The sequence below is a fragment of the Chaetodon auriga genome, chromosome 18 (assembly GCF_051107435.1).
Source record: "Chaetodon auriga isolate fChaAug3 chromosome 18, fChaAug3.hap1, whole genome shotgun sequence".
Lineage (NCBI taxonomy): Eukaryota > Metazoa > Chordata > Actinopteri > Chaetodontiformes > Chaetodontidae > Chaetodon > Chaetodon auriga.
In genome coordinates this window covers 14,922,051-14,946,141 of record NC_135091.1, presented here as the reverse complement: position 1 = coordinate 14,946,141, position 24,091 = coordinate 14,922,051, and the positions used below count along the sequence as shown (strand labels likewise).

Here is a 24,091-nt window from a genome sequence, read left to right as displayed (position 1 = left end):
GGAATCTTTATAGATGTTATTTATGGGTTTTCAATAGGCGAACAAAAATTGCTGTCACCGTTGTCACTGCAGCACTTAAATATTACGACAGTCAAGCCTGCCACTCGGTGCCATGTTATTTGGGAAGAGCAAATGTCATTTGGGAACAGTAAATGGTCCCTGCAGTGAAAATGTTAAACTTTCTGTTTTTATTAGGTGACTCGAACAATAGCCTGGCTCAGATCACCCAGCCTAAAACAAGAAGATGTAAACTGTTGACCTCTCTGCTAAACAAGGCACATCTGTAAGGTAGAGAAAAACACTGGGGTGTGTATGTGTGGAACTGGCGCTGCAGACTGAATCACCCTTTATCAGAGCAGAGAGTCAAAAGCAGAAAAGAAGTGTTAAAAGAAGAAAAGCGTTGCCAAACTCTTTTGGATTAGCAGTTCCTCTGTGACTTCAGAAGGCTTTGTTTGCGCTTGAGTTAGCCCTGTTTTTCTCTTTGAATTCCGATTAGGACCTCTTTTCCACTGCACTGTGCTGGTTTACAGGCAGACAAATACATGCTCAAGCAGCCTAGCCTGTGCACGCGCACACACACACACACACACACACACACACACACAAAGCAACACTGAGGAGGAGGAGGGACATGGTTCTGTTCATTTCCCTTCCTGAATGACTCGAGGTCCCTTCACAAAACTTGGAGCCGCGTATCCGGAAAGAGAGCTTTTTGTCCGTTCAGAGCCTTTTGGCTGATTACAGGCTCCGTTGGTGCCAACACTGTTCAGTGTGAATCTCAGTGCCTCTGCTGAGTCTGCCAGGATAACGGAGGTGACTTAGGGATGGCAGCAGCTCTGACTGGGCGGCTTAGACACCCTGGATTCAAGTTATAAGCTTAATCAATCGCAGGGCTTGTGGATGATGTTGATGATGCAGCAGCAACTGAAGGATAACAGTTACAGCCCGCAGTCAGTGACAATAGTGGTTGGACAAAGCAACAAAAATGCTTGAGAGTGTAACGCAATCTTATACAGTAACCCTACAATAAGTACTTCCTTTGTGAGACCTTGTTAAGAGACTGTTGGTTTAGCGCCACGCTGTTTTGCATTGGAGCTTATTATATGATGTTTCTTTTATTTTGTCCACTCGCTCTTCTCCTTCGGCGTCGCAGCCAACGCCTCTAAACAAAATGTTGACTTTGATTACTCAGACTGATGTTTAAAGGATAACTCTGGTGTAATTGTACTGTTATCCTATCGCTGTTATTACAGCCCATGACGAGAGAAGCTGTTCTATAATCAGAAGCTAAAGCCGTCTGCTGTACAGCATGCATGCCTTACCGCCACAAGTCATAGACTGAGACCGTGTTTTAAAAAATTCATTATAAACAGCTCGCACTAAGGCTGAATAATTAATCTAAATGTTATTGAAATCACAATATGGTCAAGTGCAATATCCAAATCGTAGGAGCTGCAGTTTTTTTGATCAAGGAAAAATGTGTCACAGCAGACCATTATAGAGGAAACACTGTGGTGCATCAATTCAGTGAAGATGAAAAGGCTAAATTGACCATGCCGACTAAAATCGTACCTCATATCGCCATCGCAACATCTGTCAAAATAATCGCTTTGTGATTTTTTTGCCACGTCCTTCAGGCCTAGCTCACACATGCATTCTGCTTCATATCATTTTTAAAACAACCATTTCAAGGCAGTTATGTCCTGCACAAATGCACTAAATTGATGTTCATCTCAATACTGGCACATATTGGCCCAATCAAGGGCGCTCTGTCTGTCTGACTGACTGGCTGTTTCAAATATGACAGCAGAGTAAAGAGGATGATTAAGCTTCTCATTGTCTCATGGGTCCAGGTATTTATAACATTTATGCTGGCCTATTTCTGGGCTGCTTATTCAAAAGCGATGTCTACTGATCGCTTTCATCTGACACAGTTCACACAGAATGCGGTTTGACATTGAGCGCTCGGTGTTTGTGTGACGGAGGCGTTACACACAGTCGCGGAAGTAGAAAGCGGAGTGGGAAAGGAAGAGTGAATGAAGGAAGAGCGGGACTTTCCTTGGCTGAGCATGACTCAAATAATTACACTGTGTTTCCCTTCAGCTGCCTTGTTCCATTCACTTGAACAACAACAAGAAAAAAGCTGTCTTATTCCGAGCGTAAAAAATGTCTTTCCGGTGTCAAAGAAAGGGCTTAATGAAATTTTGATGTGGATCACTGCGATGTATGGTTAACGGTGATGCCGGTAAATTGACTTTATCTCGACTCAATACACTGCAATCAGCTGAAAGGCCCGCTACGCTCTCCCTGCTTCTGTCTCTGTCCTCGTCTGTACTGTCTGTCAGTCCCCGTCTCAGTGCACCCTGTCATTACTGTCTTTGGACATGCTGATTACCTCTTCATTATTACCTCCCTGGTTCACATATTTGTTTTGGTGCAATAATAAGCTGCAGCGCTTATTATTGCTGGTATGAAATAGGCAACCCCTGTTTCATAATGAAATTGCTGTGCATTAAAGTGGCGTTCTCAAAGGTGTTTGATTGATTTGGCGACATTTTGTGTTTAATACCACAAAATTCTGAAGACAGCATAGAAACTATTGTTATTTTGACAAAGAAATCAGCCAGTAATTTGTCATTTTCCATCATTCAACCATAATGTGATTTTATGCTGCACATGGCACGACAACAGGGCCCAATGAAAGGAGCTGGTTACCTCGCTGAGAAGCTGAAGGTTTGCAGCCTGTCGCCTGGCAGCGCTTCGTCCAATAGCTCAGTGTGGCTGCTCCTTCTCGTTCCACTACTCCCTGCAATATTTCAGTGATCTGCTTTCAAAACATGACCGTTGTCTTGTTTTGGAGACATATTTTGGTGCAGTGGTCAGTGCTAACCTCATTGCAAATGCACTGTTGCATTTCCTGTGAAGGACTTCATAATAAAAGTCAACTCCTGTTTTGCCAGTTAAATGCTTTCATGTGAAGTTGCAGCAGTAGGAAATGTTCGGTTTGCATCAGCACTCACTTAATGCAGCATTGTGTTATGTCAGTCGGCCATAGATAGAGACTTAACAGACATTTATTTAAATGAAAATCTTTGAGACGATCACTTTAATATTAACTGTTTTTAAAATCAAATTAAAAGCTAATCTCTACCAGCATCAGCCAGATTCCTTGGTCTGATACCTTCATATTGTCCATACAATAAGTTACATTTTCCTCCTACACGTGTGGGAGTAATTTGATCACAGCAGGTAAATAAGCTGAGTCAAACGTGAACCTTGAACATTTAAACCTTTATCATGAAATGTCAGCGGTGAGGCTCTGTACCTTATCGGACCCCAGGCAGCAGCTTTTGCTGAAGTGTGGAGTTGTCAGTCTGACACAGCCATGATTTGAATAGATTTAAATGTGCAGCGGAGGCCAGGCTGCTGTTGTAGCTGTCAGTTAGATATTTGCATGGCTGCGACAGAACGGAGCTGTTGGTTGAGCTCTGCATCACAACACAGCTGAATCAGTCAGTGTCAGCTTGTTTATGCTTGTCCCCCCCCCCCATCCCCCCCCCCCCCCCCCCCCACCTCCACCCCCAAGCTGCACCATTTGGACAGTGCCACCAAGCTGAAGCAGTAAAGGCTGCATGTCATGAACAAGAGTCAGAAAAAATCAGAAAGTCATATGACAAACCACCGTGACCATTCAGCTCTTCCCAATGATTCCAGTGTTTTTGTTACTGGTCTTAGTATGCGTCAAACAAACTAGGTCGTATGATGTGTCTTCTGAACACGTGTAAAGGCAAAAGTGTTTTGACTGGTTTTAAAATAAAAAGCCTGATGTCACAGAGAGGAGCAAGACACTATGAATTATGCAAATGGGTACCAAAGTGCACACTTCTGAACTGTCTCTCCTTTATGATGTTACATTCATTCAAAACTTGCCTCTTTCATATCTCTGCACACCGGGCCAGTCACTGTGAGGGGTGGGTATCAGTGTTGAAAGTCCAGACTCATGTAATATATGTAGTGAAGGAATTAAATAAAAGGTTTTACGTTTATATTTTGGTAAAGTGGAAGTCATCAGTATATTGACATTGTCCAGTCCAGTGAATATTTTCCAGTGAGAAACATGCTTATTATGCCACATATGTCAATGTTTTGTGAGGTCACAGTGACCTTGATCTCTGACCTCTGACCACCAAATTATAATCAGCTCACCAATGAGCACAAGTGAAAGTTTGTGCTAAATTTGAAGAAGTTCCCTCGTGGGGTTCCAGAGATAATGCGCTCACGAGAATGGGACGGCCGGCCGGCCGGACGGACAGCCTGATTACATTCCTCTTCCAGCCGCTGCTGTCAGCAGCATGAAGCCATAAAAATTGCCAGACAACGCAATTAAAAACACTGCAGGCTTTTTATTTAATCGGGGAAGGTGCGGCTTATGTTTAATCATCCTCCATGTTTGGATTTTGCTTTTTTTTGCCAGACGATTTGACCCTTGTGGCTTAAAAAAATGGCAATTTGTGAATGAATGATTTTTTCTCTTACCCCTCATTAACACCGCTGTGAATGATTTTGCTTGACTCACCAGAGCATTTCTTAATGACATGATGACTAGGCATTGAGTGCTATGGTGGCTGTCAATAGAATGTGTAGATCAGTGGTGAGCTGTGGTTCGTATATCGCCGTGGGATGACCTCACATTTCATTTGCAGGGGTCAGAAATCAGAGGTTACAGTCGGACACAGTAGTTTATAGATCTCTGGTAACTGGTCCTCTGAGTAAGACAGAGTGCTGCTATCACAGGTCAGAAGGGATTAATGAAATTTCTCAACCATTGATTTGCTCTATTAGTTTTAATTATGCGAAATCGATTACAGAAGAAAATTTATAGCTGAGACATTTTAAACGCCGATGCTTCCAGTAAACTGACATTTCAAATTTGCGAGGACTGTGTTTTATGAGTCAACAGAGAGACAGACCGACTCTCCCCCTCTTTCTTTTTTCATCTTCCTTTCCCTTCCTTCCACTTCAAACGCTCCAAACCCAGCCCAGTTGCCATGACAATCCAATCCATGCAGCTTGTTTTCTGATGCTGCAAAGTACTCAAAACCCCCCTGCTGCTGTGATTTGACTGCCATCGCTGTACCAGGCCAGGTGGCTGCTTTCCTCAGGGAGCCCTTTCAAATAAAGGCATTCAGCCAAAAGACTTTGAAGTCCCACTGTAGACAAGCTCTCAATGAGAGAACACACTTCCTTCCTGTTTCAGCCCAGGCTTTGGCGGGGAAGCTTAGAGGGAGCACAGCCTCATGTTGCTCATCACTTTTGTTGCAGTGTTAATGCTGCGAAAAATAACCATAATTCACAAGGCGGTCAGTCCGACTCATTTAATCAGCAAAAACAAAAAAAAATTTTTGTCGTTAAATTTGAGGGTCTGGAATGAAATGTTCAAATTGTGTGACCAAATTGGCGTTACTGAAAGCTCGTCAGCTGATGGCAAAGGACTGGCCTGGACCGATCACGCTCGATCATTGGTTTAAACATTCACGCTCACAATCACACCGACTAGTAATTTAGAGTTTCCAGTTCAGATGACTTTTTACTGGTAGAGAATCAGGCGAATGAGCTATCAGAGAATAATCAAAACCTCATATAGAGTGGCTGAGAGCTGAACCCTGGAACTTCTTGCTGTAGTGTGCAAAAGTGCTCAACGCTCAACGACGCTGCTGCCCTAGATTAGATAATTAATAATTCTCACTGAACACTAGACCTTTCTATGTTATGTACATACAGCATGCTGTGCCTCATTCTTAACTTTTATCTGATCGGGATGAAGCAAACTGACAGACGTTTTCATGTCAAGTTTTGATTCAAAGGCTTGAATATGCTTCTCTGTTGTGCAGCAGTTTAGTTTCCCTTAAATTTGATGTCTTTGACTGTGCAGCGCAGGTCAAAAGTTCACCCAGTAATGAAGTTCTCCCTGTTTCTCTTCTCTTTCATCTACTCTGTCACTGCGAACACAAAGATGAGAGCTGAAATTAAAAGAATAGTGAAGTCAGAATGGCACGTCTTCAATTATTCCTTTTTCCTCTGGAGAGTGGTGTAAAGTCAACAAAAGGCAAAGTTAGCTTTGATTGCAAACTAATAATCATTTTTTTGTTATTTAAGAGAGCGAATGCGACGCATTTCTGCCCTTGCAGGCCAGCATTAGTGAAATGGCTCTTTGTCATCTGCTGACAGTGGGAAGGTTGATGTGAACAATTCAAGAAGTCATTAACAAAGAAGACAGAGGAGCAGAATATCCCATTAAGAACAACGATGCTTCAGATAGAACTGATGACTGGCTCAAGGCACTTTTCTTTTTGGTATTAATGCTTTAGTCATGAACAGAAGATGTTAGAAATGAGAGAAATAAAATGTTAAGATGCACACAAATGCAGCGTGTTTGGCATACCTCCAGGGAATCGGCGTTATCAAGATGCCTTGCTTTCGTCATGCTACTCTCTTGCCAAGTCCAGAAACTGGAAGGCCTGCATGTTATCAGTGTGTAGATTGTTGCGTGCTCAACAGGATTATCAGTTTCCTGTTCAGGAATGCAGAAAGAGACTTCAAGCAAGCCCGCGAGTTTCAGCACGCTCATAAAAAAAATCACATGATGCAACAGGAAACATGACAGGCCTCTTTAAGCATCACTTTCTGTTTCACAGCACATTTCATAACTGTCTGTCATATGTATTCATTACATGCACAGATCATTTATTAACCCTGTAAATGTATAAAGAGCTGTCATTTGCCCCTCTCCCCCCTCCTCTCCCCCCTTCTTCCCCTGCCTCTCTAACGTTTCAAGCCGGTTTTTCCATATTCACTGAAAGGCCTCGATAAATTTTATTTAATTCATTTTGCTGGAGGAATCAGGGCAGTAGATGGCTTACACTCAAGTCCCATTTGCTAATAAGGCAATTACAGACATTTTAGCTTTCGAACAATTTCCAGTCCTTCCTGCACATAAACGAACGACCAATTGCTCAAACGGGCGACTGGTAAGACGAGGTTTTTAAAACTCCATTTCCAAGAGAAGGATGAAGAACAGTCAGTGGGATAGTAAGTACAGATAATCACTCAGAGCAAAGAGTATGTTTTTTTCCATCAACCGGTCTTGTTAATCATTAACAAGCATGTTAGGAAGGGCTGCATATCTGGTGTTCACTCTCAGGAGCCCTGAATTCCTCTTGTCTTGTATTTAGACAGCTCTCTGACACATCTTGCTTTGTGTTGTTGCTTTTATGCACACTAATCATAATAATTACATTAGATTTGATGTTTCAGGGGGTCATAATTCCCACCAGCTAGGGGTTTCTTGGTTTTTAATGCCACCCTGCTGCTTTTCATTGTAAGATGAATTCCTTTGTACTCTGTAGCAATTGTCCAGCTGCTGTCTCTCCATCTATGAATGCTCACACACTGAGGGACTCATTTGAGCTTTTATTGTAGATTATGAACATGTCTTCGACACACACATACAAACTGAATAAGAGTTTAAAAAGAAATCTAGACACTCTTACACAGCGCTTTACTGGGGCATCTTGTCCATTATCACAGTGTTATTTGTGTTTTACTTTGCAGACAGGACCTGTCACCTCAGTGTTTTTTGACCGGTTAAAAAGAAGGTTTTCCACCATGCAATCACTTTGTTGTCCATCCCCGAATTTCCCTCAGACTCCCCCTCTTCCTCTCGCTGTTCCATTTCCACTTGAGCAACTAAGTGTGTCACAAATGTGGGTCACTCGCCTTTCTTTCCCCACTAAACTCAATTCAATTTGGTGGAATGATAAGAAGGTATCAAATTTAAACTGCTTGCAGGTGCTCTGGGGCAAGACAAGAAGTGCAGCAGTCTGCCATACTTAAAATACCAGCTCCTCTCCGAGAGCCTTCCTCGAGAGAGTTACATGACAGGATGGAGAGGAACAACACCACCGCCCATTAGAGGAGAGGAAGAGAGGGACATGGAGAATTAGTTTTCATCAGTACATTAGCAGACATGCTAAAGCCGGAGTGGCAGTGAAAAGCTTTACGCTGATTTTCCCCACAGTCCCTTTGTGCTCTGCTGACGCTCCTATTGTCTTTGCATCTGTAGCAGATGTAGCAGTGAGAAGTTCATGGTCCCTATAGTGAAGTATGGCAGTGGTCATCATGAATTTGGAGATGTGCTTTCAAATTGTGAAAGAGACACTCGACACTCTTTCACCCTAAACGTTCTTCCAGGGCCACTGCTTCATTTTTAAGGAAGAACAAGGTGCAGTGACCAAGCCTGCAATTTTGAAGACAAGTTCAGTTCGTCCTCCAAGAGTGGAGCATTTTAGACGGCACAATACGTCGTGAATTTGTACACTCGGTGTACAGAAGGATCAGTGCAGAACTTGATGCTCTTCAAGCCTCGTCCACTGAGAGATGTTAGCTGCGTGCTTTTCCTGAATTTATTAATATTCTGAGGACGGTCTGGAGGCTTTGGAGGGCCGGATGTGGCCTGCGGGCCACCAGTTGCCGTTCCCTGTCTGATTTGTGCGTTGTGTTTTTGATGCAGTGCTGTGCAGTTGAACTGACCACAGTTTGACTGACAGTGGAAGCAGAGATGTTTGGGTCAGCCAGTTGGCAGTCATCTCCTCTGGAAGATGAAGGCAGCCTGTGCTACTGTGGATCACATTAACGAAAAGACACTTGTATGAAAAAAGCTGTGTCCTAGCACTGGTAGTTCTTGTTAAATGTTTTGTTCTGATGTCTGATGGATTTAATTACCTTATTTCACTCTGAATGCCTTCGGTTGCCAGCATAAGAACGGATTCAGGCCTTACCTGAATTCCAATGAACTCAGCCTGCTTCACTCGTGGTGTAGTCAGGACCAGTCTGCTCTGATCTTCTTCTCTTTCCTCCAGTCGTGCACGTTGGTTTCAGTTCATTTAGGTCAGAAAATAGACACAGACAGGAACTAAACAAAATTACGGGGGGGTTGAGGGTTGTCAGTAATTGTCCATTACAGTCTTACCGAAAGTTGCTCCTCACAGCAGCATGTCACTACCATGTGACTGTCTCTCCTTTCTCTCTATCTACCCTCAAGCAGGCCCACACTAGGTAAGACCCACCCTCTTGAGGCTTGGCAACCAATAAAAAATAACAAATGACAACCTGTGACTATGTCACTTGCAATTCCTTTTCTTGCATTGCTTCATTTTTAATAACAATCAGAAACATGAAATTTTAGAAGTTAAAGTATGTATGTATCAGCCTCTGTGTAGGCTGGCCGTCTGGATTTTTAATGGTGGAGCAGCTAATAGCACAGTGTGGACAGAAGTTGTTGTAAATTATAACTTTTGTAATGGCTATATTTCCAACATGTAACAGATGTTACAGAAGATTGGCAACATATTTCTCTGTAAGAGCTGGTTAAAAATGGAATCCTTAACATACATTATAGTGTCATTTTGAAAGTGTACAAGTAAGATGCTGCTGCAGCAGCAATGGCCCCATGTTTTCTTGTGCCTACAACCCAGATTAGTTTGTAATGATGTGTTAGTATGAGCATCGTATTTGTTGATCAAGAAGTTACAGTACGGAAATGCTAAAGTTCATTAGAAACAGTGTTTCTTGTTTTTTTGGCACTCACACCAATTGCCTGTCCTCTGTTCTCCCTCACCTTCCTCCCACTGTATTTAGTGTTTATCTGATTTGATCAATCTGCTGTACTTGGGGAAAGAGGAGAAGTGTGGAGGGAGGAGGAAGTGTGACCAGAGAGTGTTTAAAGAAGGATCTTTGGGAAGAGGCGACCCAGACACAGAAAGAGAGAGATGGAGAGCTTTGCCTGCAGAAAGAAGAGAAAAATGCATTTCTGTTCGCCGTCCGCTTTGTCCTGACTTCAAAGGGCCCGTGGATTGCACTTCGGAGGTGTCTAAATGAGGTGATGTGAAAGATGAGAGCCAGAGCTGCACTGTATCTGCCACTGGCAGTGATTCTCAAAGGACTTCAGTGGAGAGCCCCGGCTCAAGCACACACAGGCACGCTGATCACTTTCAGCCCAGTGACTTCAATACAGAGATGTGGTGTGGTTGAATGTGCCTTTCAGCCATCGCTTGAATGCCAAGAATTTAATTTGTAACATCACCTGCAAAGACACAATGAGTACATTTCCAGAAAGAAGAATATCTCGCAGAGATACCCAGAGGAAACTGTTTTTATAATTGGATCTAGCTTGTTAGTTTATAGGTGTATGTACTTCAGTGTTTGTGTCTTGTGTGGCCTTTGATGACCTTAATTCATCTTTTCTGGGGATTTTGTCCCCAGAAATGTCTTCACGTGTTTTCATGCATTCCTGCATGCGTGCAAGTCTGTGTGTGTCCCCATCATCAGGCCTCCGAAAGGATCTCAGATGTTCCGCAGCAGCAGGTAAGAGCCATCCACGGTGTGCCTGAAGGAAGCCACACAGATAGAGGAGCAGACTTAAATGGTGTGACGGAGCGAGGAAAGAAGACAGAGGGATGGGAGGTGGTATGTTAGCATATGTGTGTGTGTGTGTGTGTGTGTGTGTGTGTGTGTGTGTGTGTGTGTGTGTGTGTGTGTGTGTGTTGGTGGGGGATCAGACAAGATGTGACCTGTCATCCATCGACACGAGAGCTGCTGTCAAGATGCAAGAAGACGGGAGGGAAGCATGGAGGGAGCGGGGACGAGGAGGGACAGAGGAAGCAGATATCCAGGGAGAGGAGAGGTGAGACAGAGAGGCACATGTCCGAGACAGCAGAGGCAGAGACGGACAAGAGAGGACAGAGTAAGCAAACCAAGGAGGAGGGGGGGGCAAGTAAATCTGTCCAGAAGCATAACAAAGGCAGAGCGAGAGAGAACAACAGAGGATGATGGACAGATGAGGGAAGCAGCTCTGCTTTTTTCTGTCATCCCACTCGGTTCTGCTATCTATCAGAGAGGAGCACACTCCCTCCAGTATCACTCACTGCACTCCATCCGTCACTGTGCAGGCAAGTGTGTGTCTGCGCGCGCGTGTCCAAGATTTGATTGGTCTGGCACCCCCCAGGGAATATGGTGACCAGCGCGAGCTAAAGAGCCGGTCACATCTTCGCTCTCAGCCGTCGAGTGTTGACTGAGCACAGAAGACGCTGCAGATTGATGATAGAGAGGAGCTGGAGTTTGCGTGTGTGTATGCACAAGTGTGTGTGTTTCTGCTTATAGAGTTGTGTTTGTGTGTATCACCTGATGTGTGTGCAAGCACAAATGCACGCGCTGATGTATAGAACAAAGCTTCCTGCAGCCTTTATCTCAGCATTGGTTGTTTTGCGGAGCGTGTCGGCTGCTGATAGCCGCTATCAGCCACAGCCATGCTGCTCCGTCGCCCAGCCTCAGTGTTTTTCTTCCCACCTTGCCATTCCCCCCTCACTCCCCTCCTTGCCACCTTTCCTTCTTTCTTCCCTCATTCCCTCTGACCCCTAATCCCTGTGTCTGCTTCCCATTTGTCTGACTACGTTCCCAACTCAAACCGATTGCCAAGGTCACATATTTACAACTTAACTCATATTTATATGACCCAACTCTGCATCTTGCCTGCTGCTTGACAATGGTGGGATAGTGGAATTCTAGTAGCTGCAAATCCAGCAAGATAAATCCTCATTGTATTCCTAGACCTGCGTGGTGAATAAACTTATTTGGAGTGTAATCCTGATTCTGACGTGACAGATAAATTAAAGATCCCTTGAGATGTGAGTAAATCCTACGCTCTGAAAGAGAATCTGTCCACAATCTCTCCAGCTTACTACTCAGTACATTAGCTGTTATGGCGTTTGAGAAAGTCTGTACCTACATTTTAAATTCCTGCATTAAGTCTGTTGGAACTTGGCTCAGCAAACCATGTTGTAATTGTTGTTTAAGAGGATAGACATGGCAACCAGCAACCAGTGCAGTTTTACAGTAAAGCCATGAGACATGACATGACCAATATAAGGAGTATCTACAGTATTCACCATACAGAGTGACAGGCTGCACACGGACGAGGCTTTTAGTCTGACAGCATTGGTTCAGACACAAAACAAACCAAACAAAAGAACTAAATAATCACTCTGGTTATCCAAAAAGGGTTGCACCAAAACTTCTGCAGAATCTACCATAGTTAAAAAATAAGCTGTGTTGCTCCCGCATGGTGACTGGTGCTAGGACTGCCTGGCTGACATCTTCACACAGCGCAGTCTTTTTGTCTGAGACAGGTTAGATACATGACCAGCCCACTCAGCTGCACATAGAAATTACCTATATGACTTACACTTGAAGGCTTATGCGAGTTTTCATTTTGCAGATCTAGATTCCTTTTATGAAAGCCATTCAGTTCAAGGGAGAATACACAGCTGCAGTGGAGTAAACGCTCTTTCAGTTCATTTCATTCACACCGTAAAGAGAATTGTCCTTTGTTGGTCGCTTGTGATCGAGCGTTGATTTGTTTGAAGATTTTATTTCAGTTTTTTGATGCGACAGAGGGAGAGAGGGAAGGGGGGGGGACTGGAAACATGGAGCAGTGTGGATGGATGAAAAACAGAGTGAATTAGTGGCTCAGTTTAAATAGGCCCTCAGGCTGCCTCGCGGCAATGCCAGACTCTTCAATTTGGCTCAAGGCCTTTGTCGCATGCCGTACCTCATTTCTCTCGCACTTTTGCTGTCACTCTCCATTTCATACTGCCTAATAAAACATTTAATCCACAGAAAGTATTTAAAACAGAATATGGCCTCCTGTGCTGTGTATGTGCAGGAATGCGTATGCATTTTCCTCCTACATAGACGCTCTCTCCTCTTTAGTCTGACTGTTCACAGCTCTCTCTCCATGCCTGTCTCTGTCTCTCTCTCTCTCAATCTCTCTTTAGTCAGCCACTTCAGGTGAGGAGGTTTGCGACTGTGGAGCTGTTAGAGTCGCTCTATAGGAACCCCAGAGTGGAACAGCAGAGTGGATGTGACTCTCCACCAAGTTCAAGCACAGCTCTCCATGCACCATTTTCCCTTGTAACAGTCCATGTTTCCTGGCAGCCGAGTGTCGCTGGAGGGCCACTTTCAGGGACAGGCACAGCACCTGTGTGGCTTTAGTGTGTTTTGTTCCACATAAGTATTAGCTCTGGTTGTGATTAGGGAATCACATCCGTGCCCGGAATCCTATGACCCTAAGTTAGTGGGCCCTTGAATACTCTTATGCATAGAGAATGCAGCAGTGTCATTTGTTGTGCAATAGTCTCATGTAGCTTTGCACGACATAAAATCCCAAATTTTTCATCTATTTTATCTTTTTGTTAAGTTTTACGTTGAGTATCCTGCCCAGTATAATGTCAGTGAATTAGCCACTGTACTATGAGTCACTCTTAGACGCAGACAAAGGGGAGGATTTGGCATCTCAACACCGTTTATTTGGCAGGAAACCCAAAGTACATCATGTGACTACAACAGCCAGCGTACCACAGAGCCTGTCTATTAAGTACATTTACATACAGCAGCAACAGACACACATACCGACATGGCACGCAGCAGAGGGGATTTTCCTGTAACAACAAAACCAGCTGAGCAGGTGTTGCAGTAAGTGTGGAGAAAACGTTAAGTCTGGCTTTGTGAGATGGCACAAAAAGCAAGATGAAAAAACTGTTTCCCACATCAACCTACTACTACCGTTATTTAACACTTAAATGAGGCTTAATGTTGACACAGTTTCTCTTTGACTGTCCCTCAATTTTAAATATGCCAACATTGGTCCACCGTGTGGGTCTACGATAGATGCTACTAGCCTAATTAGCCTCAGAACGTGCTAAATTCAACAGGCTGACCAGCAAAATAGACAGTAAGTAAGCAAGTAATGCAACATAAAAGTAATGGTATTGCAAAATCCAGGTTTGCAGTTCTATCAATCAATTTTTGAGCTTCACTCTAAAGTACAAAACAGCCCACCTCTATTGTACATGAGCTGAGGCCCTCCCAAAGCTCCCAAAGAGTCCTGGGATGCATAATGAGCTAATTTGGTCTATGAGGTGGCATGAAGGAGAAGGGGCCTCCCTGACATGTTATACCAGTATAGTCTGTCTGTGTATAGCCTGTCAGCAGTCATGTAAGCAAACCTCATCTGACTGGCCAGCAACCTGATATGGACATGCGGGGCTGTTGATGAAAAATGACACAATGGAACTAACCATTAAATGGTTGTTAGTAGATTAATGATCTGTTAAATCTCTTTTGTTTTGCTTTCTCGCTATTCAAATAAATAGAACTATTGTACTGTTGAACGTTACTGTTATTGCTATCATCGAGCACTCCATGAAATCCTGTCCATCTCGAATGAAAGCGTGAATGTGCTGGCCCCGGTGCTATAGACAGAACAGCCTTGTCTCAAACATCTCACCCTTCATTGGCTCTGTATGTATTCACCTCTCCCTCCTTCCTGCCCTCACTTTCTTTGCTCCTTGTCTCCGTTGCTCAGCAGAGGCCCCCGAGCCCTGTGGAGTGCACATCCATTTTGAACCCCAAGGCTGTCAAGCCCGCTGTTGGTAAATGAGCAAGCTAACCTGTGGCATTCAGTCTCCCCACTTGCATTTATCCTTTTCTCCATCTCCACCACCCATTCCACATTTCCTTAACACTCTCCCCTTTTTTTCTCACACCCCGGCAACAGAACTCTTTGTTAGAAAAACCAACCTGGCCAGAAACTGCAAGCCCTGTTGTAAATACTCTGTAAAGACTGTTTTATTCAAAGCACCTTGTAACAGATTTTTCCCGGATAGCCTCAAGTCAAATTTTGTATATCACATTTCACACACTGGTGAACTCAGTGTTCTCTTTGAATTAAAGGATAACAAAGAGTGCTCTAATACAAGAGCAGTGCATATATATTAGATGTAATAAGTGCATGAAGCAGATGCACATTTGACTCCCAGATAAATGATAGATTTCCTGCAAAGTTTCATACAAACACCCCGCTCCTTTCTTGCCACTTGGAAAAGGAATGGATTTAATTTTAAGAGGACGGCAGCATGCTGCAGATGTTGCGTGAACAGGGGCTCGACATCAGAGATAGACACAGAAAACAAAGCCCAGGGCCAGTGCATGTTAAACATGTTCATTAATTTCTGTAGTTTCTCTCCTGCTGGCCCCGCTCGCTTCCCGGACGTGCCGTGGATCTCAATAGGCTTTGGATCCCTGCTTGCTGTTTTGATGCCCTGAGAGAGGGAGGGGAAATGAAGAGATAAAGAACATATGTCATAGGAAATAAATGAGAGAAGTTATGGCTGGCCTGTTGGACAGAAGGAAAGTATGTTAATGAGCTAACTCTGCAGTGTCTGCAATTATAAGTCCAAGTCAACATTAATAAAATGTCATTGGCATTAACTTTTATTTACATCTGCACAATGAGTAAGCCTCTGCACACTGTAGAAAATGCTGACACAGTTCTTTTGGATGTTGCAGTAATGGCTGCACGTCTGCATCTTGCCAACTGTGGGAGCAGCTTATCACCCAAACAGGCAGTTTGCTTCACCTTAAATCCGTCTACAGGTTAACACTTAACCAATGACGCTGGTCCAGTTTGAACTGTGTTAACTGTGCATGACTAGAGGGCACAAAAAAGGACCCCATCAGCGAGCTGCTTCCTGAAGCCCCGCTGTTCCACGAGGCCCTCATGCAGAGCTCCATCTCTCTAAAGAGACTTCAAAGGCAGGCATTTGCAGACCTGATGTAGGCGTTAACCTTTGACTCAGAGACTCTCTCTGTGCAAACAGAGACAGTCTAATTGATGCTACGCACTGCAGAAAAGGAATAACTTGTCCTTGTGGATCACAGCCATAGAATAGAGTGCTTTAATTTCCGCTTCTGATTTGGAGACAGACAGTGGCTGCACATCTACTGTAGCGAAGTGGCCACAATTTTTTAAGACCTACAGTGAAAAATAGTTTGCATCTACTGACGCTTCTGTATATGGCAGCAAAAAGTGCTGATTTTAATGAAATAATGAATAAAATGAGTAAATTATAGGTGACAAAAACAGCAAAAAAAAACAAGTAATATACACTAAATTGATTTTTATAAATTAAGAAAAAGTATTTGGGGACCACTCAGGTAGGTATGGATTTGTAGATAAGCAGGAATGGCTGGGTGCAATTTTCCACAAACCCCATGGCCTTGAGATGGTCAGATACCGGCATCTCGGCTGCAGATTGAGTCAAGCCCCTGTCGCTCCTTGTCTCCCCAGATAATGCTGAGTGGACACACAGTTCACTCTGGTTAATTTTCCACCTCATGTCCTGGCTCCCTCTCAGAGAGATGGAGAGAGCGATAATCCAGACTGATAAAGGCATGCGGCGACTGAAGGAAGGTAGCGGGGGCCCTCTGTATGAATGTGTATTTACTGCTAACCACATTACCGGCCATTTAAAGGACAATAGGCTTGCTAATAAGCATGAAACATTTGATTGACGGATTGGTGGACGCAGGAATAGCAGACAGATGAGTTGATGGGTTGCATATCTGTGACGTGTGTCCACTTACAGATGGACGCTGAATTTGCAATCTACTTTGTAAGAAGGATTCCCTGAGCACATTTCTTCATGATGTCTATGCTTAAGCGCTCTTATTACCAGCCGTGACAGCGTGGCTGGCATTGTTTTCTCCTTGTGAGTCTGTGTGTGCGTGCATCACAATGGTATGATGTGTAATATTGGAGCTGTAAGATGGAACAAGAAGCCCTGATGTAGCTTCCCACACTGCCATATCAATAATGAATCAACAGTGGAGCCGAGGTTTCCGTTCACTTGAAATCCTGTTCGAGGGAGCTGTGCTTAATTTTTTGGTTCAATCATAATGTTGATATTCATGTTGATTTCAAGGCTGTCTTCATAACGGTGCCATGTTACGTCTCTTTGCCAGTTGACTGCCACTCACAGAGCTGACTCCAGCCAAGCTGTGGCAAGCAGAACATTGCGAATGCGCGGAGTCTTTTGCATCCAGCCAGTTGTTTTTTCCTTGCCAGCCAGTTGTATTTTGCAACTGAGGATACTGTCTGTCACGAAACACAGCCTGCACCGTGTTTTTTTTTTTTTTTTTTTTTTTTTATATCTGTTTGTTTGTTCCTGGCATGGCACACCATGATTTTATGAGGAAATTCTCCACAACCTATTTTGTGTATGTGTGCCAGTGAAGTGCTTCATTTGTCCTAATTTTATACACAACACTACAAGGACGCTTTAACAGGGCAAAGTGTCGTTAAGGTTGCATCTGTCTGCACTGAATGACTCCCACATGGCATCCAGTATTGAGGCTAATGTGTGCCCCTAAACGCTTACGGTTGTTCACACACAAACACACAAGCCGTTGAGCCACAGGTGGAAGCTTTGGAAACTGAAAGGGCTGCTGAACTGTTTCCCTTCGCCTTGGATCCCAAACAGCACCCATGGGCATAGAGTGTATTTGTGTCCTAAACTGTCTTTGAAGCTTTTGAATTTTCACTGGGTTGACATTGAAACTGATTTAGCCGTGCTTTTTCTTTACAGGATACAGACCTTCTGGACATAGCGTACATAAAAGATGCCAGAAATGGAAAGTGCACCAAAACGCCAAAGGTAAGCCAAACTAATCTGACTTCGCTTGCCCAGCCCAGGTGCTTGGATATATATAGGACCATTTCCATTTTTACTACATGCTTCCGGGGCCATACGAAATTAATGAACACTTCTATCATGCTAACCTCTGCAATGGTTGGAACTGTTCCTCTTTGGTGTGGCGATGTCAGATGACAGTGATGATGATGCTACTCGCAGCTGGTTTTCCAGACTTGGGTCCATCAGTCTTGAGCGATCCAAGTGCACTTGTCCTTGTAGCTCATCTAATTCAGCATGTTTCAAGCTAATGACTCTTGAGATTTGCCGTTTTCATCACTGTGAGCACCACAAACTAACTTAGGCACACTGGCTTTCCTTTTATTTCAACAAAGAAATAATCGTTTGTCCATTTCTCTTGGAAAGCACAACATTCCACATCTGCTTTTCTTTTCTCGACAGTCTCCACGATGCATGTCATCATGACACATAACCGCTTCGTGTGTGTTGTGCTCAGGGACCACCCGGAAGCGTGGTCTAGTCTACTATTTTATGTTATTTTCTTTTATGGCAGAAAAAATAATTGCTTTCTCGAGAATTTTTTTTTTTATTTTAGTATTCATGAATTGGCTGACAGGCTGAATCAAACGGTCTCATGGGCTGCCTACGGCCCAGAGGCCGGATGTTCCCCACCCCCGGTCTATGCAGTATTACCTATTGAATATGGAACAATAGTTTTAGTATTGTTCCAGTTTTTTGTCTGTTGAGGCTCTGGGAACACGATGAGCAATGCACTGAAAGGACAGAGGAGGGCATTTTTTGGGCGGTGATGTGCTTTGTAAATGTTTGTGTTTATTTTTGCACAGACATGAAAGTCGTGAGTGGGTGTGAGCCTAACCATGAATCAGACACCGTCTGCATCCATCGAGCCAAGAACTTTTCTGTGGATAGGACTGAAAATGGTTCAGGTGGTTGTAGTGATTGACATTTTACCAACAGTACATGCAGACATGGGTGTAGTTGTTTGCATGGGAGATGTAATTGTCTCTTATATGATCTTTAGAACTCCATATTTTGCACTGAAGTGACTTTTGATTGATATTTGTGTGCAACTGTCACTTTATGGATGCTGTTGCACAATTCATCTGCACATATTTAGTCTAGTGTTAGACAGTGACGTGAAGTTAAAAGCGAGGAAGTGAGACCAAATAAGACTCAACATTGACAAACATGATTTGAATTCAAGCCTCACAGGAACAGTGCATGGATGGCTTCCCAGCAAAGCATGCAAGTCCAGGGTATCCAAATTGCAATTTCACAGCTAATTTAAATGCTGTTGATTGTGAGTGACGAGAGAAGAATTTGTACACACATTTTTGAAAATCTGGCACAGTAACTGTCAAGGAATTTGGCTCACTCTGGCGTGATTATAAAGTCAAATTCAGTTCTCGCAGTTAATTTCCCTCTTACCAACCGATATGTTGAACAATAACCTGCATTATTATCCACTTTCTTATTATATATCCCTCATATTGTGACTCAGTTTCATATATCTTTTGGGTCTAGTCAGTCTTGTGATGAGCTGTTGTTTCATAGCAGTGGCAGTCTTCATCGTTTTGACTCAGTGCAGCAGGAGAAGCGAGTGGGGGTCGTGCACTGCTGCTCTGTCTGGGGAGTGAGTAATGACGGAATGAGTACAATAACACAGAGAGGATTCATGCATTTCTAAACAGCTTACAGAGTGATGCTACCCAGGGAGGAAACATGACCACGTGACAGGTAAGATGGTCGAAGCATTGGAAATCCATTACTGCGAGATGGAGTGGTGATGCACCCTGGGCACTGTAATGGGAGCACCAGTGAGACATGGTGTCTGAAGAGTTGATGAGATGGGGGGGGTGGGGGGGAGGGGTGATGAGACTGTGGGGATGAGAGGAAGGAAAGTAGAGAGGGGGAGAAGGAAAAGCATGGGGAGTTTATTTTATATAAGGTCTTCTGAAGGCGAGGGGAAAGATGAGAGGAAAAGCGTAAGGACATAGAGATGATGTGAGGTCAAAGGAAGATGTCAGGCAAGAAGCACAGATAATACCAGACAGCGGTTGCTGTGAGTGAACGGCGCTTTTCATGGCTTGCTTCTCAAGCATTTCTTCTTCACGCTTCTTAAGGACCTTGTCAGAATTGTGGAGATATTGCAAGGATCTCTGTGCTGAACTTGAAAGAAATGCACAAACGCTGCAAGATTTTTTTTTACCAGTCACACACAAAGCTTGCTGAAAATGATGGCGTTGGTTGAAAGTCACAATACACTCATATATGTTACGGTGGGACTGAGTTTCATACAGCATATGTGGTTAAAAATGCACCCTAATGACTGTCAATGGACTTGAATCAACCGTGAAAGTCATGAAAGTGGTCAATACATTACTGGTCCTTCTGCTCTCACTCAAGAGCTCCCTTAGCAGCATACATTCATTCATGCAAATTGCAGGAAACCATAACACTTACCAAGATGAGACGAGATGTTGTACCGGTGGTGACATGTCTGCAGGAAGCTTCAGAAGTGCCTTCATTGTGCTACTCGAGAGTCCTGCGTCGAATATTGTCAAACTCAGATACAATCATTCTCAACAGACTGGCTCGAAATGGGCTCCAGATGGAGAGGCTGGTCTGGCTCGCCTCCTCTCAGCTCTCGTTTCTACTAGAGCTCAAGTTTCTTCATATTGTATTTGAGCAGCATTGGAATTTCTGTCTGAACGTCACCACGATTTTGGAACATGCTGCTGTGTTTGTCAGCCTGTCGCTCTGTGCGGGCGGCTTGTCTGGCCTCTGATGAACTTATGCCCTCCTGCCCACGGACTCCAGCTACTCAGCTGTGATTCATACATTTTCATTATGAAGACATACACACACAAAGACAAATCCATCTGATAGAGAGGAGCGCTCACTATCATTTGTACCTTGCTTACACTTACAACTATAGAGACAAATCCCACGCGGGAGCCCAGGCGTACTTGTGCTGACTAGAATAACAAAGCAGGACAGTGGCGGTGTCCTTTGTTCTGCCATGCTCAGGATGATGATGTTAATTAGCATGTGTCTACCACATCATCATTCAGACTGATTAGATTGGCCGCTCGTCAGAATGACAAGAGGTAACCTTTTGTCTGATGGGTGGCTCCAGAAATAAAGCACACACCCTTAGGTCTGGTGAGCAAAGCACAGCACTAATAATTATCCACTCCATGTACCCACAAATAGCTGGAGGACACAGAGAGCCCAACATGAAGCTAACAAAAGCATCTCTAAATCTGCATGCTTTTGTGGCTATCATGGTGTATTGCAACTGTCGTGGGCGTCTGATGTTTCATGGATGTGGGACTTCCATTGGTATTTGGTAGCCACTTCAATACTGTCTTTTATTTATTTATTAGAGCCTGCTTCTAATTGAGTAAAACCTTGATGATGGACAATAAGTCCCATATCCAAACTCACTTCCCTGGAGGTAGAAAAAAGGCATTATTTACCTGCCTTTTCATATGTTTGTTTGAAAAACGTATGTGCTATGCAGTTGGGGAAAATGAGAATTGTAGATAAAATCAGAGGACTGGGCCCAGGCTGACATCAGCTCATGCTTTTAAACAAGTTTCTTGTTTTACACATGTTAAAGCCCCTGGTCAGGCCCCGCTGTTCCAAACCATCCATTCATATTGTCTCTTTATTGAATCAGCAGATTAGCTTGTTCCTGCACAGCATGTTCCCTCTCCCCTGCACCAGCCAAACGGCTAAAGCCAATCATATCTGTGACCTCTTGTGTGCACTTTGCCATATAACCAACATCTACAATACTGTGTTCATATACTGCGTCCCTCTGCCCCCTTGTACACTGTGAGGGCATATTGTACAGCCGTCCCTCTGCTTTCTGGAAGTGTTCTTCTGACTGAATTGTTCTTTCTTGGCAGAACTGGCAAGAGGAAAATGTAATCAGCATCTCACCATGCTGCTTATAGTAGGTGTCTGACAGACAAAATTACATGCTTTCTCTCCATCACTTCGATGATTGAACAGATACTGCATCTGTCTGTGAAGTGTCCTGCTTGTGTTCCTGTGTAATTCAGGTTTGTAATACACATTTTGGAGCCTTAATGATGGAAGTAAGACATCAAGGACAGGTGATGTCACGCTATGGGAGGGCAGAATGTGCAGACAGAATGTGGTCTGATCATTCAGATATCCTTATCGTACCCCAGCTGAAGTCTGCCATGTGCCGGGCTTATTTCGCTGCGTGCGTTAAACAAGCCGCAAGGATCATGTAACATCCCATGATACACACATGATCAGACTGAGGCACTGCTGACTGAGTGTGGCAGATGTCTGTATAAACTCTCACACACAGGCAGAGGAGTGGAGGTTTGTGCTAAAATAAAAGTATTACCCTGAAGTAATCACCTGAGAAGGGAACAAACTGATTTCTGGAGGATAGTTTACAAAGGTGGCCCGTCTGGACTGATGCAGCCGCTGTTATCAGCAGAGAAACACATGGAAATCACTTACAAGTCCAAAATAAAGCTGAAAACAACCATAATCATGCTGTTAAAGTATGCAGTTAAAATACCAAAGGGGTGATGTGGCTAATTTTAAAGATGGACGTTTCTCTTTTGGCTCTCTTTGCTCCATGTCTGCATAGTGAATAGATACAGGAACGGATGGACTGAGATCGGCAGCAGAATCAAGGCTCCGATGCCCATTTCCTCCAGAGCTATATGTTCCTTCAGACTTTTATTGTGAGATGAGAGGAAGTGGCCGCCAGCTCTGTTACAGTCTGAGCTCGCAGCAGAGAGGACTGCTGCTAAATACAGAGCAGCTTGTGTGTCCCCAGCAGTGTAACAGGATCTGGGAGAGGCCAGCAGACCATTATCACCACCGTTCAGTCTGGCCAACAAAGTCGGCTAAAGCTCCATCTCCCACAGCAGTTAGTGCTAAACAGCTCCTCCGAGTACACAGCAAGCGACTGCAGGGTTCAGATCTGCCCTTATCCACTGCATATTCAAAGCAGCTGTGTTATGAGAGTTTTTTAAGGCAGCGATTACACACTGTAGTTTAATATTCTTGTAGGGAATATGAAACAGGGAACACAGAGCCAAAGTCCTGGCATTTGTTCTTGGAAATGTGGAGCGATGCTTTACCAAATTCTTTTTCTTTCTTTCTTATTTTCTCCACCAAAATTCACGACACAACAGACGCAGAGTATTATAACACTAAAGCTTAAACAAATATGGAAAGGAATGAATATTAAATTGTTCTTTTCTGTAAATACAAAATGACACTTTTGTGAACCTCCTCTCCACACTGTGTTTGTCGAGGTGCACGACGCTCTGGCTCTTACAGTCGCAGTGTTTATTTCCATCAGCTGTGCAGTCTGCTGCGTATCGATGAAGGACGGGGTCACAGTGTGTGCTCCACCTGCAGCAATCACAACCCTTCAAAGCTATTGATGTGAGAGTGGACAAGGCCCCGTGTCTGACACAGCTACACATGACAAATTGAACAGCTGAGAAAGCATGCAAACATTAGTTCAGTGACACTGTAGTGTGCTCGGTAAACGTGTGAGCTGTAACCTACACTGTATACTGTCAATAGAAGTGCCTCCAGCAAGATATACGACCTCTGATGATATGTGAAACTGGACAGAGCACCAACGCTTTCATTCTGGTTTGCATTTCAGCTGCAGGGGAGATTCATTCAGACGCAGTAAGAGTTTGAACTTAAGTTTAAAATCACCAAATATAACAGCTTTGATGGGTATTCAGGTGCATCCGACTATGTCTGCTGGTGGTGGCATATTGTACATTGTGATGCCCGACATTTATAGCAAGTTCACTTGAGCCGCGTGTCAGCCAGTGATTATTTGTGTTTACGTGGAGTGCGATGATACCCATGCTGTGTAGAGGTGTTATTTTCAACATGTTTCAATGATGCAATGATGCGTGCATGAGCCTGGGCTGCAGACAGTGATATATATCCAAACAATCATCTCACCCACATCCCAGAGAGACCAATCACAATTCAAACCCTGGTCTCACCTGCTGCACAACAACGCAGTCTCCTGTAGTCAAATAGAAATAATAGTTCATCCCCGCTTACCGGCTGACATGCAGGGATCAGTGCTAACCTATGAGATTTAGTCAGATGGATGTTGGCAGTACACTCTGCTCTCACTGATAGACTGTAGATTAGTGTCACATGACAGTGTGTTGAAATAGTGGACTTGAGACCATTAGTGTTTCGCAGCGTATTAATGATCAAATGGGTAAGAATGACAATTTTGCAAAAGAGCTCTGATGGTTTGAGAAATGAGCAGCTGAATGTAAAGGGAAACTTTAAGAGGACAATCAGTGATAATGAGTCTCTAAGACGGCCTTTGTTAGATAGACTGACAGAGAGTGTGTGTGTGTGTGTGTGTGTGTGTGTCTGTGTCTGTGTCTGTGTGTGTGTGTGTGTGTGTGTGT

The 24,091-nt window shown here is 43.8% G+C and overlaps 1 protein-coding gene across 1 annotated transcript in view; it reads left to right on the top strand.

Annotated features, from left to right (window-relative positions):
* Nucleotides 1-24,091, top strand: part of plcb1l (phospholipase C beta 1-like) — a 99,919-nt gene that overhangs the window by 11,690 nt on the left and 64,138 nt on the right. Inside the window, exon 3 of the mRNA XM_076756280.1 lies at nt 17,541-17,609. Within this exon, the coding sequence (XP_076612395.1) occupies nt 17,541-17,609 (69 nt within the window). The remainder of the gene's footprint in view (nt 1-17,540; nt 17,610-24,091) is intronic.